The sequence below is a fragment of the Grampus griseus genome (genome assembly GCF_964374135.1).
Source record: "Grampus griseus genome assembly, chromosome: 10".
Taxonomy (NCBI): Eukaryota; Metazoa; Chordata; class Mammalia; order Artiodactyla; family Delphinidae; genus Grampus; species Grampus griseus.
The window spans coordinates 73,535,846-73,554,844 of record NC_139004.1 but is presented as its reverse complement, the minus strand read 5'-3'; the positions used below and the strand labels follow the sequence as shown (position 1 = coordinate 73,554,844).

Genomic DNA, 18,999 nt, shown 5'->3' with positions numbered 1-18,999 from the left:
CATCATCTCCCCTTTGATGCCCACATTCCCTAACATGTCACCTTGCAATCTGCACCCCATCAAACCCCCTCCTCCTGTGTTTTCCAACCCCACTGACCTATTACCCACTTCCAGGTTCTTGCACAGACCACCATCCCTGTCTAGTTTACTTGGAGAACTCCTGTTCATCAAGCAGAAAATGGCTTTCATCCTCTTCCCAGTGGGAGGGAAGAAGTGAGGGTCTGTCCACAGGCAACATGGTGGTTGGTGGTTTTTAAGAGGGGGACTAGAGCCTGACGTATGCAGTGGGAACACAGCCCCTCAGTTGCATCATGGAAACCACATGCCTTAAAGCACTGGTTCCCCAAGACCAACCTCCCTGAGCATCAGTTTTCTCATCTGTACAACCTCAAAGCTTTTATTTTAAATTGCCAACAAATATTTATTGAGTGCCTACTATATAACAGACCAGACACTGCCAACGCCTAGCGTATAGTAGAGGCTCAACCTCAGAAAAGTGGGACTCATGAAGGGAGCAGAGCCAAGGCCTAAATTTTCACTCTAAATACTACATGCAGCTAATGGCCAGTCTGTGTCACCCTCTTGAGACTTTTTCTTAAAAATCCCCACCCTCGGGCTTCCCGGGTGGCTCAGTGGTTGAGAGTCCACCTGCCGATGCAGGGGACACGGGTTCGGGCCCCGGTCCAGGAAAATCCCACATGCTGGGGAGCAGCTGGGCCCGTGAGCCAGGGCCGCTGAGCCTGCACGTCCGGAGCCTGTGCTCCGCAACGGGAGAGGCCACGACAGTGAGAGGCCCGGGTACCGCAAAAAAAAAAAAAAAATCCCCACTCCCACTCTCACCCCTTTGTAAGTAGACGTGGCAGTCCTGGGATTTCATACCCTCCTCTTTGGTCTGGAGAAAGTGAAAAGCTGGACATGTCCATGAGGAAATTTGGAACTACAGATAGGGAAGTTGGACAATAAGGGGTGATATTTTCTTTTGATCACTGCATTTATCCAAATTATCCTTAACAAGTACATATTGCTCTTTTTAAATACCTTTTCTTTTTCTGATACAAGCTCAATGAGAAACAGAATTCCTTTTATAGGAGGGAAAAGTTTTTTTTCAAAGTCAGGCCAAAAACATTTGCATGCGTCAACCCATACACTTTGTGACCCCACTTTTAGGGGTCAAGAAAAGTAGCACTTTTCTATACCCCACTTTACAGCCATCATCTCCAGTCCTTACAACCCTGTGCACAGGCTCAATTATCTTCATTTCACAAATGAGGAAACCAAGGCTCGGAAAGGCAAGTCGCTTGCCCAGGGCCGCACAGTGAGCTGAGATCCATCTAACACCAAAACCCTTGCCCTTCAGCTGTGCCCAGAATGGGTGAGACTGTGGGCCCAGCTCTGACCAACTCCCCTGTCACTTCTACAGCCTCCATGTACTCGGAGATCCAGAGGGAGCGGGCGGACATCGGAGGCCTGATGGCCCGGCAAGAATACAGAGAGTGGAACCCGGAGCTCATCAAGCCCAAGAAGCTGCTGAACCCCGTGAAGGCCTCCCGGAGCCACCAGGAGCTGCACCGAGAGCTGCTCATGAATCACAGGAGGTGGGAGTGGAGTTCGGCTGCCTAGTCTGGCAAGCACCCCCTCAGGCCTGCTGAGGCGCGGGGAGGTGCCCCTCACGAAAGGCAGGCCTGGTAGTCATCCTGGGGCTCCTAGAGGCTGAGGAGGTCAAAGGGCGCCCCACATGGTCACCAGCAGACACTGGGAAGGTCCAAAGGCCCTGTTCTCCCACCCAGCTACCTACCTGTAGCTGCCCTCCAGGTGCATTTACCATGTGCGAGGCACCGTGCCCAGACTTGGGGCTACAAGAAGGAATGGGACCCAGTTCCTGCCCTCACAGAGGAGATAGATGCATACCAGGTGGTAGGATGGGTGCTTGGATGGGGCCATAAATGGGCCTGCGACCCCAGAGGAGCCGCCAGGCAGTGTTCCAAGATACTATCACTTCCTCCATGAGGTCAAGGCCCGAAGGGTGGGCACAAGTCAGCCAGCTTAGGAGGGGGACACTGGCCGGTAGAAGCAAGTATGTTCCCAGCAGATGGATAAGCATGTGCGAACGGACAGGAGACGAGTAGCTCAGAGTGGCTGGAGCAAAGATTGTAAGGTAGGCCAGAAGAGACATGTGGACCTGTGAAGGGTCTCAAGCAGGGGTGTCACAGTCGTGGAGGGGGTATGAGTGGAGCAAGGAGGCCAGGAGCATGCAATGAGCAAGGCAGGCTTGGGGCATCAGGGCTGGGACTGGATTATTGAGAGAGATTGTGGGGAAGGGGAGAGGGAGGCTGAGCTTTCCGGCCCTCCGAGGCCAGAGCACCAGGACGAAGGCCGCAGTGCCTTTGAAGCTCCCTCTACTGGCCGTTTTTGGTATTGGCGCTGGCTGTGATTTTCATTCTTGTTTTCAGTTGTGCGCAACATCCCTTCCTCAGATCTCACTTTGCCTCCTCCGTGTTGTGCCCACCCCCTCCTCTTAGTCACAGCAGTCTCTCTGTATCCACAGAGGGTGGGTTCCGGAACCCCCCACAGAACCCCAAATCCACAGATGCTCCAGTCCCTTATGTATTTAAAACGGCCTAGTACAGCCAGCCCTCCGTATCCCCGGAGTCAGCCAACCACCGATCTGATCCGCGGAAACAAAGCGCTGACTGTGTATTATGAGTATTTTCTCAGGTTGCCTTTTAGAGTCATCCCGTTTAAAATCACCACAATTAAACAAAAGCCTAAAGACAAATCAGGGGAAATATTTGCAATATAAATGATAAAAATACATATGTACCTCTTATAAATTCATAAGGAAAAAATGATAGGTATGGTTAGGTCGCAAAAGAAGAAATGCAAGTAGCTGGCAAACATCTCCAAGGCTGGTCCATGTGACTAGCAATCAAAGAAACAAAGGAAAACCAGATATTTTTTGCCTACCAGATTCTCAAATACAAAAAGATCAGATAGTGAAATAGGGAGAAACAGATGCTCTTGTATACTGCTGACGGAAGTATAAAGTGGATAATCTTTTCTAAGGAACAAGATGGGAATATGTATCCAAAATCTTTTAAAAGCGCCTGACCCAGCAGCTCTACCTCTAGAAACTCATCCTGAGAAAATAACCAGTAATATCATAAAACCTGGCCTCTGAACTTAGACAGGCGTAGGTGCAAATCCTCCTTCGGGCCCTTCATAGCGGTGACTTGGACACGTGTCTTAAATCCTAGGAGCCTTCCCTGTATAACGGGACAGTAATGGTTTCACCTCCCCGGGCTAGCAGGAGGATTGCACGATGTAATGGTATAGGTTGATGTCTGTGCAGGGTGTAGCCCTGGGTGGGGAGAAGTTGGGGGGTCTCCTAACAACCACCTCCTCCCGCCACCCCAGGGGCCTGGGCGTGGACAGCAAGCCGGAGCTGCAGCGTGTCCTGGAGCACCGCCGGCGGAACCAGCTCATCAAGAAGAAGAAGGAGGAACTGGAGGCCAAGCGCTTGCAGTGCCCCTTTGAGCAGGAGCTCCTGAAACGGCAGCAGAGGCTGAGCCAGGTGGGTGGGGGCCCCCAGACCCGGCCCACGCCTCCTCCAAGACTGTCCTGGCCCAGGGAGGAGCTCCGCATGCGGCCACAGCTGACCACGAGGTTGAGCAAAATGGGGACTGCACCAGGAGTCCACCCCTGGCCTGAGTCCTCACTCTGCCACTCCCTTTGCTGCGTGACTTTGGGCCAGTGGCTTCCTCTCTCTGAACCTCAGTTTCCTCATGGGCCCAATGTATTGCATGCTGATTCTGATTGCCTTCTCTCAACTGCCCCGTGAGCTCGGTGGAGTTCCCATTGTAGAAACGAGGTTAGCAATCTGAACCAGGCTTCACGGGGAGAACAGTCTCATGCTCTGTTCCCCCCAGCTACCAGGCTGGGGGCAAAACTGATCCCCATTCTGTTTCCCCAGAGAGGACCCTTGGTCCAAACCCAGTGGCTTTTAAGAATGGGAATTCCCCTAGCCCACCCACTTCACATCTCTGTTTCTCTCTCCTTCAGCTGGAAAAACCACCAGAAAAGGAAGAGGACCATGCCCCCGAATTTATTAAAGTCAGGGAAAACCTGCGGAGAATCACCACCCTGACCCGTGAAGAGAGAGCGCTTTAGAGCCAGCTGCTGGAGCTCCAGCGCCCCCTGCAGCCCGCCCCTGGTCCCCACACCTTCCTGCAGCCCTGCTGTAGCCGGCAGCCCTGGGCCCCTGGTCTTGACACATCTGTGATGGTCACACTCACTTCTGTAAAATGCGTTGTCTCAGAGGGCCGCCCTCCCCCCAACCCCCCGAAGATGGGGGCTCCTGAGCTCCCAGCCTTTTCGTTCTGAGTACTCATCCCTCCTGCTCCAAGAAGAAGCCACTGCTGGGAAAACTTTCACCAGGCACTTCTCCCTGAGGGGGCTTCTGAGCTCTGCCAAGATTTTTCTGGCAGAGTTGAGAAGGGACAGGGGCATCTCTGGCTGGACAGGCCGTCCGTTCTGCCCAGGCCCCAAGGGGCCCTGCTTCTCTGGGCAGCCCAGCTCCCAGGTCTCCAAGAACTTCCCTGCCTGGGGTGGTCTCTGCAGCCCGGTGTGGGGCAGCTCAGCAGAGCATCCCGGGATGCCGGCTCTGCAAGCCGCCTGAGGGGAGGACGGGTCTGTCTAACGACGACAGCTTCTTTCTCAGACTCTGCCAGCCTTTCCCCACCCCCATGCCTTTATCTTCTCCTCTCCACAGCCCCACCCTCTCCAGGCCCTGTAACCACACCTAGCCAGGGCTGCAGCCCTTCCGCTACTGGACGGCTAGAACAATGCTTCTCAAACTTCACAGTGCCTATAAATTACTGGGGATCTTGCTAAAAGACCGGCTTTTGGGTCAGTAGATTTGGGGTGCGGGCTGAGATTCTCATTGCTAAGAAGCTCCTCGACTGCTGGGCTGAGGCCCACACTGTACCCGGCAAGGCTGGAGCGTCCAGGGGTGGTCAATGAGGCCATCTCTGCCCCACAGCGCCCACGGCCCTCTGCCCTGGAGATTCCCACCTGCCACCACAGCCCCCAAGGGCTCCTTATTTTCCACCCACCCCAGGGACCTCAGGCCTGGGAAGGCTCTTGCCTAGCAAATTGTGTTATGTGACCAGAAATGTATGTAATCGCCAATCTGCGTTTCTTACCACACTGATGCAATTCTAGCCAAAGACTCCCACAAAACTTTTCTTTTAAACCTTTTCCCGAAGCCTATGAAGAGCAAATTATAACGTGATTTCCAATAGGCTTCTGAAAATATAAAAAACGGTTTGAAGACCCTACAGCCACCCTTCCAAACCGGTCCCGTTGAGTCCCCATTTCCAGCCTCTGCACCTGGGACCCACCCCTATTTGGTTTCCATCACCTGGGCCAGCTTCAGTGAATTCACCCATTCTTCCTCAAAACGCCCTTCCCAACGCGAGACCAAATGTTTCAGCCTTTTGCTCCTATCCCATATTTAAAGATTTAGAGACTAAACCGGGCCTGTTTCTTTTTCCCCTGAAGTCCCTGCCTCTGGCTTTGTAAACCCATCATTCAAGGTAGCAGGGCAGTGCTAGAAAAGCATTTCCTTTCACACCCCAAGACTGGCACAGAGCTACCAGAAAGAGCTACCGCTGGGATGCCCTTTGATACTTGGACCAAAGGTGGGAGGAAAGGGATCATCCTGGTCTTAGGCCTAACTGGGTGGCTGGAGAGGGACTAAAGACATCATCCTTTTCCTGTGGGGGGGGCGGCGGCTCTAAAAGTCTCTCAAATGTGACAGTCTCAGTGAGAAGATGGTAATACTGTTTTAAATGTCTGCCAGGTGAGAGAATGCTAAAAATGCACAGTCCCTAAATAAAGGCCACCCCTTCCCCAAAGAAGCTGTCCCCTGTGTGGTGTTCAGACAGGAAAAGCAAGACTGAGTATCTAGGATGAAGTAGGCCCCTCCAAGGGAACGCTTGGGATTTCACTCTGTGGGCCCCATCGGTGCTCCACAGAGGTGGCAAATCATGGAGACAAAGCCCCAGAAGTAGAAGGAAACTCAACTACCATGTCGTCCATGGAGCCATGGCGGACACCCTTGATCACTCCCCAGTGGTCAGCCCCAACTCCTTCTCTCCAGCCATCTCCCATTGTAGAGGCTGTAAATACAGACTCTCACTGTTACAGCCTCCTTTACAGCTTGGGGTGACCAGGTGACCAGGTATGGCCAGTGAAATTTAAGACAAAGTCTGCAGGGGCTCCTAGGAAAGCTTATGTTTTTCTGATAAAAGAGACAGACTGGGTAACAACTCCCTGCTCCTCCCTTCTTCCTACCTTGATGATGGGATGCCTGGAGCCACAGCAGCCATCTTGCTACAATGAGAAAATGGCCAAGAGAATTTTAGAAACATTGACCTGTCATCACCTGACCAAGCCAATGCCAGCAGCCGTCCTCCTCCAGAATTCTTGTAAATAAAAATAAAACCCTCTTGTTTAAGCCATTGCTGGTTGTTCTCTGTTCCTGCAGCCAAAAGCATTCCTAGCTGACACAGAAGGCCAACCCTGCTGCCCAGAATTACCTGCAGACTGTACTGAAAAGCCAAATTCCTCTTTGCCATCAGAAACCTACTGGATCAGGATCCCCAGCAACAGTGCCTGGTATCTGTTTGTCTACACTTTTTCCATATAGCCTACACGGCACCAGTCTGAGAACCGGTATTTGGGCATCGCTGATTCACACGTCATTCAGTAAGCATTTGTTGAGTGTCTGCTCTGTGCCAGGAAACATGCCACGTGCTGGGGGCACAGTGAGAAATAAAACATCGGGATTATTGCAGTGGCCTCCTCCTACTGTTCTCCCTGCTTCTGCCCCTGCCCCCTACAGCCTATTCTCAACAGAGCAGTCAAAATGTTAAGATGTTAAAAATCCTGTTAACATCTAAGGCAGATCTGTCACTCGTCTGGCTCCCAATAGAGTCGTTCCTGTGACCGAGAAGGTCCTATACGTCCAGCTCTCTTAACCTCGGCCCTACTTCCCACTGCTCTCCTCTTCCTCACGCAGCTCCAGCCAGCCCAGCCTCACACCCACCAGGCATGTGCCCCCCGCCCCCCAGCCTTTTCACCTGCTATTTCCTGGCCGGGAGTGTTCTTCCCTTACAGAGCCGCACAGTTCACTCCCTCGCTTTCTTCAGGTCTTTTTCATGCTCTTTCTAAACCAGGTCCCCTTGGTCGCCCCTCCTAAAATCTCAGCATCACCTACACTCTTCCTATCCCTTCTTTCCCTGCCTTATTTTTCCTCCCTACCACTTATCACCGTCTAACATATATTTTACTTATTTATCTTGTGTGTCTCTCCTAACGATAATGTCAGCTCTATGAGGGCAGAGATTTTTGTCTGTCTTGTTTACGGCTGAATCCTAAATGGCCTTCCTCCTTCCTCCTTCCCTGCCAGCAAGTGGCCTAGCCTGTGCCATGCTGGCATCTAGGCCCCAGGGAAAAGAATCCCAGCCCCATCCCACTCAGGTTTTGAGAAAAGGCATTTGGCCACTTGGGGCATAGGGCACGTAGAAAGTGCTTACTAAATGTTTGTTGAATGAATGAGTGAATGAGAAACCCCTTCTCCCTCTTCTTCTTTCTGCAATACATCCAGCCTCTTCCCAGGTTCAGCCCCTCTCATCACATCACTCACTTGAATCCTTCCTCCACAATGTCGACCCTGGCCCAGAGGTGTCAATTTGGTCCAGAAGCTTTCCTTTGGCTTCTTGGGCTTTTGTCAGTATTCCTGGGCCCTACTAGCACTTGTGCCTTCAGAACTCGTATTGGAGCTGCATGGCTCCTCCACACCACCTTCCAGGCATCCAGAGAGTTAGCTCATCCCTGAAGGCAGCGGTCAGGCCATCACCCAGTCCTGGAGACCCTGGAGAAGGACAAGGCTGCAGCAGTAGCTCTGATGGCAGACCCTGCCCTAAATGGGAGCCGACAGCAGCAAGCCCTGTTCTCACTGAGGCCACACTCTCACACCCAGCAGACCACAAGTCCTGAGGCCACACTCTCACACCCAACAGACCACAAGTCCTGGTCTGGGTGTGGAGACACCCTCTTCAAAGGCAAACCAGCACTAAATACAAAACCTGGGAGAGAGACAGAAGAACTCAGGAGAAAGGACGCTCCCTCCCTGGTTCTGCAGTGTGTGCTCCAAGGGAGCTTTTGCAGGCCAACCTCACCGCACTTGAGATTATCCAAATTCCAAGCCTCATGAAAAGAGGGACCCCTTCTGACTCTGCTGATCTTTACCACTCCCAGCCAGGACGGACTCTGCACATAGTAGGTGTTCAAAAAAGTTGTGAATGGGTATCAGTAATGATCACTGCATTTATGGAGAGCCAGCAATGTCACCACTCATAACAATTTGGTATCATCCTCCCCATTTTGCAGATGAAGAAACCAAGGCTCGGGTAAACTAAAGGACTTGCCAGAAATCACAAAACAATTCCTGGGGAGAGATGAGATTCACACAGAGCCGTCTGTCGGCAAAGCCTACATCTTTTCCACCAGAGCCAGGCTGTGCTCTTAGAAAGGGCTCCTAGGGGGTCCCTATGCCATCCTAACCTTTTGACACAAGATTCAGGAACCTATCTCACCTTCCTTTTGTCCATCTGAACTTGAGAGATTTGGCTAACATAAACATAGATGCAGGCCATCATAGACTGACATGAGTCCTGGGGTGAGGAATATCTACACACTATAGACATGGCCCCATCCCCAATATCACACCCCCACCCCCAAAGCCAACCAGTCTCTGGGGCCAACGAACGGGTTAAGATCTACCATCACGGGGACTTCCCTGGTGGCACAGTGGTTAAGAATCCGCCTTCCAATGCCGGGGACACGGGTTCGAGCCCTGGTCCAGGAAGATCCCACATGCCGCGGAGCAACTAAGCCCATGCACCACAACTACTGAGCCTGCGCTCTAGAGCCCACAAGCCACAACTACAGAGCCCGCGTGCCACAACTACTGAAGCCCGTGTGCCTAGAGCCCGTGTTCCACAACAGAGAAGCCCCTGCAATGGGAAGCCCGTGCACCACAGCAAAGAGTAGTCCCTGCTCGCCACAACTAGAGAAAGCCCGCATGCAGCACCGAAGACCCAAAGCAACCAAAAATAAATTAATTAATTTTAAAAAATTAACTAATTTTTAAAATCTACCATCACAGCCTGCCCCCTTGCAGAACTGTACCTGCGGCTGAGCAGTGGCCTAAACCATTTGATGTTCCATTGCTCCCAAAGACCCATCAAACCCAACCACGCTGCTCCCACCAGGGCCTTGTTTTACGGTGCCCCCTTTTGCTGGGCCTCATGAGAACAGAGCCCCTACATCCCAGCGGTTGCTGTCCTCATCTCAGCCCATCACAGTTATTTCAGTTGATGATCGGCTGGCACTCGCCCAGAGAGGACACGGGGCTGGGCTTGTTTTCCAAATCTGGCCCTCTCAGTAAGTGTGCCCATCCACTTCCCAGAAAGGACCTGTAAAGAGAAATGAGCAGGATTGCCCAGGGAGGGACCCTGGCAACTCTCCTGGGCTGCCTGGCAACAGCTAAGCTAGCTGGGGTTCCCCGCTCCAAGGAAGGGCTTCCCATGGGACCAAGGCAGCTAGCTCACGCTTTTGTGTGCCTGAACTAAACTGTTCATTTCCCCCTGCAAGGTCAGTCCCAGGCCCTTAAAGAGTTAATTCTGGGCCTGGATCTGGATTCAAGCCCCACCTCTGCCAATCGCTCCTTGTCACAAGTCTGGGCAACTTGCTGAACGACATTTTCCACATCCGTGACATAGGTGATGATATCTGCTCTTACCGAACATTTAGCGTCTGTGCCAGGGACTGGCCTAAACACTTTGTATGAATTCTCTCGTTTCAGCCCCCAGGACTGTCATTACCTCCATTTTACAGATGGAGCATCTGAGGTTTAAAGAGGCAAAGCTACTGCCCAAAAGCACACAGCCAGCAGGTGGCAAAAGCGAGATGTGAACTCACATCCACCTGGCCGGAGCCTGCGCGTTTATATTGGCGTATCTGCATTTGCTGATGGAGGCTCAGGAGAAAGTTTTGCAAAGCACCCACATTCAAGCCTTCCCATCTGTTGCCGGAAATATTCTGCAAGCCTGCTGAGGCCAAATGGCCATCTACCTTCCTCCTTCCTCCTTCTCTGCCAGCAGGTGGCCCGGCCCAAGCTAATCTGGTAAGGCAGAGTGGGCCCCAGGGACATTCACGGCTTTGAGAGAAGCCAGTGGCCAAATGGGACACAGGAGTCCACATGCCTGCTCTTGGCCCAGGAAGCTCAGGGAAGGAGCAGGAAGGAGAGAAACACACATTAAGCACCTACTATATGCCTGGTAGGTCCTGGAACATGAGAGAACAGACACAGAGCACCTAGCCCAGGGCCTGGCACATTTCGAGGGATGAAAGTTCCCTCTCCCCACCTCTCTCTCCCCTTGTTAGGATATCGTGACAGGTAGCACAGCATGGCTGTTAAGAGCCCAGGCCACAAAGTCAGGCAGACTTTAGACTTGGGGGTTGGGTAGGGGATCTGGCTCTGCCACTCACCAGATGGGTGACCTTCGAAAAGTTACTTAACATCTCTGAGTTTCTCATCTGTTAAACGAAGGTTCCAATAGTATCAGCCTTACAGACTGTTGAGGGCTGAATTAACAAATATAAAATATTTGTTAGGCACAGGCACATGGCCAGCACTCAGTAAAAGTTAATTATTGTTTTCCCTTTCCTTGGTAGTTTCATTCTGTCATATCTGTCACTGCGGACCCCTCCAAGCTCTATTTCCACTCATTTACTTCTCTTAGTCCCTAAGCTTGTCTGGCATCCACCCCTCCCTCATGGCTGGCCACCCCAAGACACTCTGCTCTTCTCCCAGTCCCTTTTGTGGGGGAGGTGTCGCCCATACCTTCTCACACCCCAACCTAAATTGACGGACATTCTGAAAACAACACCTCACCAGTACTCCTCAAAGTATCAAGGTCATAAAGACACAGAAAGACTGAGGAACTGTACCAATTGGAGGAGACAGGACAATTAAATGCAGTGTGGGATCCTGGAATGGATCCTGAACCAGGAAAAAGATATTAGTGGGAAAACTGGCAAAGCTCAACGTGCAGTAAATGACTAACTCTGCAGGATTTCAAACCCTGCACGTTCCAAAGAAAGCACTGGCCCTTGATAGCTCCTGGGAGCTAACCTCTAAACTCTTAGAATATCCTGCCTGAAAAGAGTACCTCTGTCCACCTGGGCCCTTGGGCCACGCCAGGCAGTTTACACCAACAATGTGATGTACGTGGGGTCACGGGTCATGCTGTATCAGTGTGGCTTCTGGAGCGGCTGGAGACTGAGTAACTAAGGTCAGCCACACCAGCATCCCAGGGCTCTATGACTCACGCCCTATAACCCTGGACGCCAAGGCTGGGGTGGGCTTCCCTGGTTATAGGTACAGTGTGCGTGTTGCCACACAGGGAGAATTAAATGCTGTCCATACAACTCCACTGGGAGAGGACGGACAACTGGAAGGTCGTGCCCGGTCTCTCCTGGACTCCACCTTCTATGTCTTTTCCTTTGCTGATTCTAATCTGTATCCTTTCGCAGTGATAAACCATGATCATGAGTGTATCAGCTTTTCTGAGTTCTGTGAGTACTTCAGGCAAGTCACTGAACCTGAAGTTCATCTTGGGGACCTTCCAACACACTCAAATAAGTTCTGAAGATTAGTTAATAGTAGTATGTCATGATAATTTCTTGCTCTCACTAACCGCACCACAGTTATGTAAGATGTCAACACTGGAGGTGGCTGGGTGAAAGGCGTACAGAAACTACTACTATTTTTTGCAACCTTCTGAAAGTCTAAAGTTATTTTGAAATAGAAAGTCAAAAACAAAGAATAGGAAGACATGAGATGATAAGTGTTAAAGCTGAGTGTTAGGTACTTGTGGAATCATTATATTGCTCTCTCCAGATTTGGACAGGTTTTCAATTTTTCGTAATAAAAAAAAAATTAAACTAGAGGATTCAATAGTTTGGTACAACAAACTGAAATGATCATATCCAAAAACATGTAAAGCAAAGTCAGCACCAAAGTTGATAAAGAAATTATTTAAACACAGAATTTACCAAACATTGAAGGAACCTGCACCCTGCCCTCCCCATGCAGCAGTGGCTTGAGCACCCCAAGCCCAGCCTACACTGTGGAGCTGCCAAGCCACAACCTGGCCAGGCGAGTGTACAGTGTCCTGCCCTGCCCACCCCATGTAGCAGCTCCAGCCCTGCCACATGAGGGAAACTCCCTTGAGTGGCTGGTACTGGTGGCCAGAGGGACTGTGCATCTGGGCCCCACGAATCATCTCCTACACAAGAACACTCCTTCAAGACTGGGAGAGGTAGCTGTTTTGCCTAATACATATAGACAAACACATATAGTCAGGCAAAATGAGAAGACAAAGGAACATGTTCCAAACCAAAGAACAAGATAAAGCCCCCCAAAAAAGATCTTAATAAAATGGAGGTAAACAAACTATCTGATAAACAGTTTAAAGTAATAATCATAAAGATGCTCACCGGGACTTCCCTGGTGGCGCAATGGTTAAGAATCCGCCTGCCAGTTTAGGGGACATGGGTTTGATCCCTGGTCTGGGAAGATCCCACATGCCGCGGAGCAACTAAGCTCATGCGCCACAACTACTGAGCCCACGAGCCACAACTACTGAGCCCGTGTGCCACAACTACTGAAGCCTGCACGCCCTAGAGCCCGCGTGCCACAACTACTGAGCCCACGTGCTGCAACTACTGAAGCCCATGAAAACTATAAGACACTGATGACAGACATTGAAGAAGACACAAATAAATGAAAAAATATTCCATGTTCACAGGTTGGAATAATTATTGATAATATTATTAAAATGTCCATACTACCCAAAGCAATCTACAGATTCAATGCAATCTCTATCAAAATTCCAATGGCATATTTCACAGAACTAGAACAAATAATTCTAAAATGTGTATGAAACCAAAAAAGATCCCAAATAGTCAAAACAATCTTGAGAAAGAACAAAGCTGGAGGTATCATACTTTCTGATTTCAAACTATACTATAAAGCTATAGTAATCAAAACTGCATGGTACTGGCATGAAAACATACACACAGGTTAATGCAACAGAATTGAGAGCCCAGAAATAAACTCACACATATATGGACAATTAATTTACAACAAAGGAGCAAAGAACACACAATGGAGAAAGGACTGTCTCTTCATTATGGTGTTGGGAAAACTGGACAGCCATATCAAGAGAATGAAACGAGACCACTATCTTACATACAAAAAACTTAACTCAAAGTGGATTAAAGAATTGAATGTGAGATCTGAAACCATAAAATTCCTATAAGGAAACATAGGTGGTAACCTTCTTAATATCAGTCTTAGCGATGTTTCTGTGGATGTGACTCCAAAGGCAAGGGAAACAAAAGCAAAAATAAACAAATGGGACTTCATCAAACTGAAAACCTTCTGCACAGTGAAGAAAACTATCAACAAAACGAAAAGGCCATCTAACTGAATGGGAGAAGATATTTGCAAATCATATATTCAACAAAGGGTTATATTCAAAATAGATAAAGGACTCATAAAACTCAACAACAACAAAACAAACAACCTGATTTAAAAATGGGCAAAGGACTTGAATAGACACTTTTCCAAAGAAGACATACAGATGGCCAACAGACACATGAAAAGATGGTCAACATCACTAATTATTAGGGAAATGCAAATAAAAGCCACAATGAGATATCACCTCACACCTGTTAGAATGGCCATCATCAAAAAGTCAAGAAATAACAAGTACTGGAGAGGGTGTGGAAAAAAGGGAACCTTCACACACTGTTGGTCATATTGTAAATTGGTGCAGCCATTATGGAAAACAGTATGGAGATTCCTCAAAAAATTAAGGATACAACTACCATATGATCTAGCTATTGCACTTCTGGGTATTTGTCTGAAGAACACAAAAACACTAATTTGAGAAGATATATGCACCACCATGTTCACTGCAGCATTATTTACAATAGCTAAGATATGGGAGACAACCTAGGTGTCCATGGATGGATGAATGGATAATGAAAATGTGGTATATCTATATACAATAAAATACTACTCACCCATAAAAAAGAAGGAAATCCTGGCATTTGTGGAAACATGGATAGACCTTGAGGGTATATACTAAGTGAAATAAGTCAGAAGGACAAAGACAAATACCATATGATTTCACTCATAAGTGGAATCTAAAACAAAACATGAAACAAACAAACCTACAGATTCAGAGAACAGGTCAGTGGTTACCAGAAGGGTAGGGGGCTGCAGGGGTGAGCAAAGGGGTAAAGGGGGTTAACTGTATAGTGACTGATGGTAACTAGACTTTTGGGGGTGGTCACTTTGTAGTGTACACAGATGTCAAATTATTATATCGTACACTTGAAACATATAATAAAATACACAGTTAAAAAAATCAAGAGTTTTATCTCAAGACAATCAATATGTGGAAACTATGGCAGAGAGAAATTAAGTAATTTCCCATAGTCAGTAATAGCATAAATCCTGGGCAGAGCCAGGCTGGAACCCAGAACTTTCCCCTCCAAACAGCAGGGTAAAGGCCACCTTCCCTGAAGCCACCACCTTGTGTATGGCCATTGCCAACAGCAGCAGGAGACCCAAGGGTCCAGGCCCCCCAGTCCCAGCAGGACCTGCTAGGTGATGTCTCAGAGTTTGGATCCCGCCCCTTCCTCAGGACACAAGCTGGGCGCTACCTTGGGGATATGGTGGACAGCTGTGAGGCCCCTCAGTGAGAAAACACTCCACATTACAGATAGGGAAGCAGAGACCCAAGAGGGGAGGGCGCCTGCCCAGAGTCAGCACACCTCAGAAGTCCTGCCAGGACAGGAGGCCTGCGTCTCCTGATTTCTTTTCCAACCTTGCACAAATGGGTTAAGAGACAGTCTTTACCATCCAAAGACCTGGTTCAAATTCCAGCTCTGTAATCTACTTATTGTGCAAACCTGGGCAAGCGACAACACCTCTCTTAACTTGTCTCCTCCCCTGCAAAATGGGGAGCTGCATCCTACTTTCCAGTGTTGTTATGCAAGGGAAGTGAGGGAACCTATGAACACCCCACCCCACTCACCTAGGCCAGGTTCCCCTCTGGGTCCCACTCAAAGCAGTGCCCAACCCACTGCAGATACTCCAAAAATATCTGTCCAGGGAATGATGGCTAGGGGTGTACAAATACTAATGCTAAGCATGAATAAGACAAGCCAAATTTTAGAGCAGAAACATGGGGAGAGAGGAAAATCGTTCACATTACAAAGCAATTCTTCCACTGAAGAAACATGTGAGGGGAGCCTTTTAAGCTGCTGGGATATTAACAGCTTGAGTTCCTGAAGGGCACAAGATGGCAGGAGCCATCAGGAAGGACCAGGAGAGGCAGCAGAAAGGTCAGGATCACTTTGGAAACGTAGCTGGGTATACAGCCTTTTTAGTCCCAGAGGAATCCAGCTTTGAGATTAGAGGACTGGGTATCAGGTCGGGGCATGCAAGTAAGTACAAACAGGGTGGACATGTGCATGTGCACACACACACATACACACCAACCCTCACCTTTTAAAAAAGTGTCATAAACAAATAGGACCTAATTAAACTTAAAGCTTTTGCACAGCAAAGGAGACCATAAACAAAACTGAAAGACAACCTATGGAATGGGAGAAAATATTTGCAAACAATGCAACCAACAAGGGATTAATTTCCAAAATAAACAAACAGCTCATACAACTCAATGTCGAAAAAACAAACAACCCAATCAAAATGTGGGCAGAAGACCTAAATACACATTTCTCCAAAAAAGGGATACAGATGGCCAACAGGCACTGGAAAACATGCTTGACATTGCTAATTATTAAGGAAATGCAAACCAAAACCACAATGAGGTACCACCTCATGCTAGTCAGAATGGCCATCATCAAAAAGACTACAAATAATAAACGCTGGAGAGGGTGTGGAGAAAAAGGAACCTTCTTACACTGTTGGTGGGAATGTAAATTGGTGCAGCCACATGGAGAACAGTCTGGAGGTTCCTTAAAAAACTAAAAACAGAGTTACCATATGATCCCGTAATCCCACTCCTGGGCATATATCCGGAGAAAACTGTAATTTGAAAAGATACATGCACCCCAGTGTTCACAGCAGCACTATTTACAATAGCCAAGACATGGAAGCAACCTAAATGTCCCTTCACAGATGAGTGGATAAAGAGGGTGTGGTACATATATACAATGGAATATTACTCAGCCTTAAAAAGTAATGAAATAATGCCATTTGCAGCAACATGGATGGACCTAGAGATTATCATACTAAGTGAAGTAAGTCAGAAAGAGAAAGACAAATATCATGATATCACTTATATGTGGAAACTAAAAAAAAAAAAGATACAAATGAACTTATTTACAAAACAGAAATAGACTCACACACATAGAAGACAAACTTATGGTTACCAAAGGGGAAAGAGGGGGAGGGATAAATTAGGAGTATGGGATTAACATAAACACACTACTATATATTAAATAGATAACCAACAAGTGTTTACTGTATAGCACAGGGAACTATATTCAATATTTTTAATAATCTATAACGGAAAAGAATCTGAAAAAGAATAGATTTATATATATATACACACACACATACATATATATGTATAACTGAATCACTTTGCTGTAACCTGAAACTAACACAACATTGTAAATCAACTATACTTCAATTAAAACAGTAAATAAATAAAGGGAAAAAATTCAAGCAGAAAAGAGTCAATACCAAATAAAAAAAAAAAAGTGCCAAAATTCCACAGTCCTTCCCCAAGCATGGCCACGCCCTTGGGATAGAGAATCCTGATGGCTCCTGCCAACCTTTGTTTATTCATTCATCCACCAAATACTTGCTGAGCGCCTACCCCGGGCCAGGCCCTAGGCTGGGGCTGGGGCTGGGACCGCATTGGTGACCAAGAACAACACAGTTCTTGCTTTCACCGGTGATTTAGACAAAAACCAATAATTAAAGAAAAAAATAGCCACCACTGTTGTGGGCATACCAAGGGTGTGTTGTCTCTTTCTACCACCACTTGTGACACCAAACGTGTAGTCTTCCCACTCCAGCAACAAGCAATTCTCTGATTCCCCAACACTGGATGTCCCACATTCAATTCTGACACTAAGTCTTGGAGTTAGCGCAGATCCCCACAGGTTTAGGGCTCAGTCCTACAAGACTCCCCCAACTTCAGACAACAATTGCAAATCTCAGTACTTCTGACCTACCAGCTATAAATTCAGGGGTTCCCATAACCCCCGCCCCAGCTTCAATAATTTGCCAGAATGACTCACAGAAGTCAGGGAAGCACTTCACTTGCATTTGCCGGTTTATTAGAAAGGACACAACTCAGGAACAGCCATTGGGAGGGATGCATAGGACAAGATATGGCTGGGAGGCCACCCTTCCAGCACCTCTATGTGTTCACCAACTCAGAAGCTCCCCAAACCCCACTGTTTAGGGATTTTTATCGAGGCTTCATTATGTAGGTATAATTGATTAAATCATTGACCATTGGTGATTAACTCAATCTCCAGCATCTCTCCTTCCCCGGAGGCTGGGGGCGGGGGAGGGGGGGAGAACTGAAAGTTCCAACCCTCGAATTAAGGCTTGGTCTTCCTGGCAACAAGCCCCCATCTCGAAGCTATGTGTGGGCCCCCAGCCACAGACAAAAAAGACAGTCTTATCACTCAGCAGATTACAAGGATTTTTTTAGAAGCTCTGTGCCAGGAACCAGGAATAAAGACCAAATCTATACATTTTATTATACCATAAAGTGCAAAAGTTTGGAGCTAAGAAGGCAAGGCCAGGAGCTTCTAATCCAGACTGGGGTGACTTCCCAAAAGAGTGTGACATTGTAGTGAGACGAAAAGACACAGGAGCTGGACAGGTAAAGCGGGAAGGCCCTGGGGACTTCGGTAGCAGGAAGAGAGGGCAAGAAGGTTTTAAGTTCAAAAAAGTTCTAAGTTCATTAGAAGTGGCTGTGAGTATCCCGCTAGGTTTTCCTGCCCATTCCTACTGTGATGATCTGTCTCTCCAGCAGCCCCCCTGACCCCAGCCTGGAAGGTTCCCAAGGGCAGGGGACTAGTATAGCTTTGTTTTCTGTGGTTTGGGCTTCCTGCTGTGCCCCAGTGCTTAGATCACTGTGGACATTCAAAAATAAATATTGACGCGTAACCAAATCAGTGCATCCTGTGCGACCCAAGCCCTCACACACCTGCCCACAGAACTCTCACCAGCACCCTGCCACACAGAGCGGGAAATTCTACCATTAAACATCACTCCTGGGAATTAAGAAATTCTCTCATGGGGAGCTAAGAAAACAGTAATACTCTCAAGTTACAAATGCTTGGGGCTTTACAGTTTATCAAGAGCTTTCCTTCATACCCTGTGAGTTATAGTTAAGGCAAGGGAAGCTTAGAGAGGGGAGGTAACTCAGAGTCATACCTCCAGGATTTGAACCCAGGTCTCTGGACTCCGGGTAGAGGCCTGTGGTGTTTCTTTCTGCAGAGTGAATGTGTGTGCATCTGACCAGCACAGGCTCTGGGAGGCGGGTCGGATAGGCAGGGAGAGAAAGGGAGAGACAGAGGCTCGGTAGCTGGCACTCACTAAGCTGCCCAGCCAGCCTCGTGCTGAGCTATCTATCCTGCTTCACACCCTCCTAGCAATCTCCCAGGGTAGCCCCCGACCAGGCACAGCGCGGTCACAACCACCAGAGGGAGGCAGGGGGACAGGAGAGTACATGCAATGAGCTCAACCAGGAAGAGCTGGGAGCCGAGGGCCTGCCAGGCCGCGCCCCTCCAGGGGAG

At 48.5% G+C, this 18,999-nt stretch overlaps 1 protein-coding gene across 2 annotated transcripts in view; it reads left to right on the top strand.

The window, feature by feature from the left end:
* Positions 1 to 6,513, top strand: part of FAM107A (family with sequence similarity 107 member A) — a 36,214-nt gene extending 29,701 nt beyond the window's left edge. For both annotated transcript variants that reach the window (XM_082664655.1, XM_082664656.1), the window contains exons 2-4: positions 1,421 to 1,595; positions 3,415 to 3,571; positions 4,060 to 6,513. In XM_082664655.1, coding sequence (XP_082520781.1) covers positions 1,421 to 1,595; positions 3,415 to 3,571; positions 4,060 to 4,167 — 440 coding nt within the window. In that variant the 3' untranslated portion in view covers positions 4,168 to 6,513. The remainder of the gene's footprint in view (positions 1 to 1,420; positions 1,596 to 3,414; positions 3,572 to 4,059) is intronic.
* The last annotated feature ends 12,486 nt before the right edge of the window (positions 6,514 to 18,999 follow it).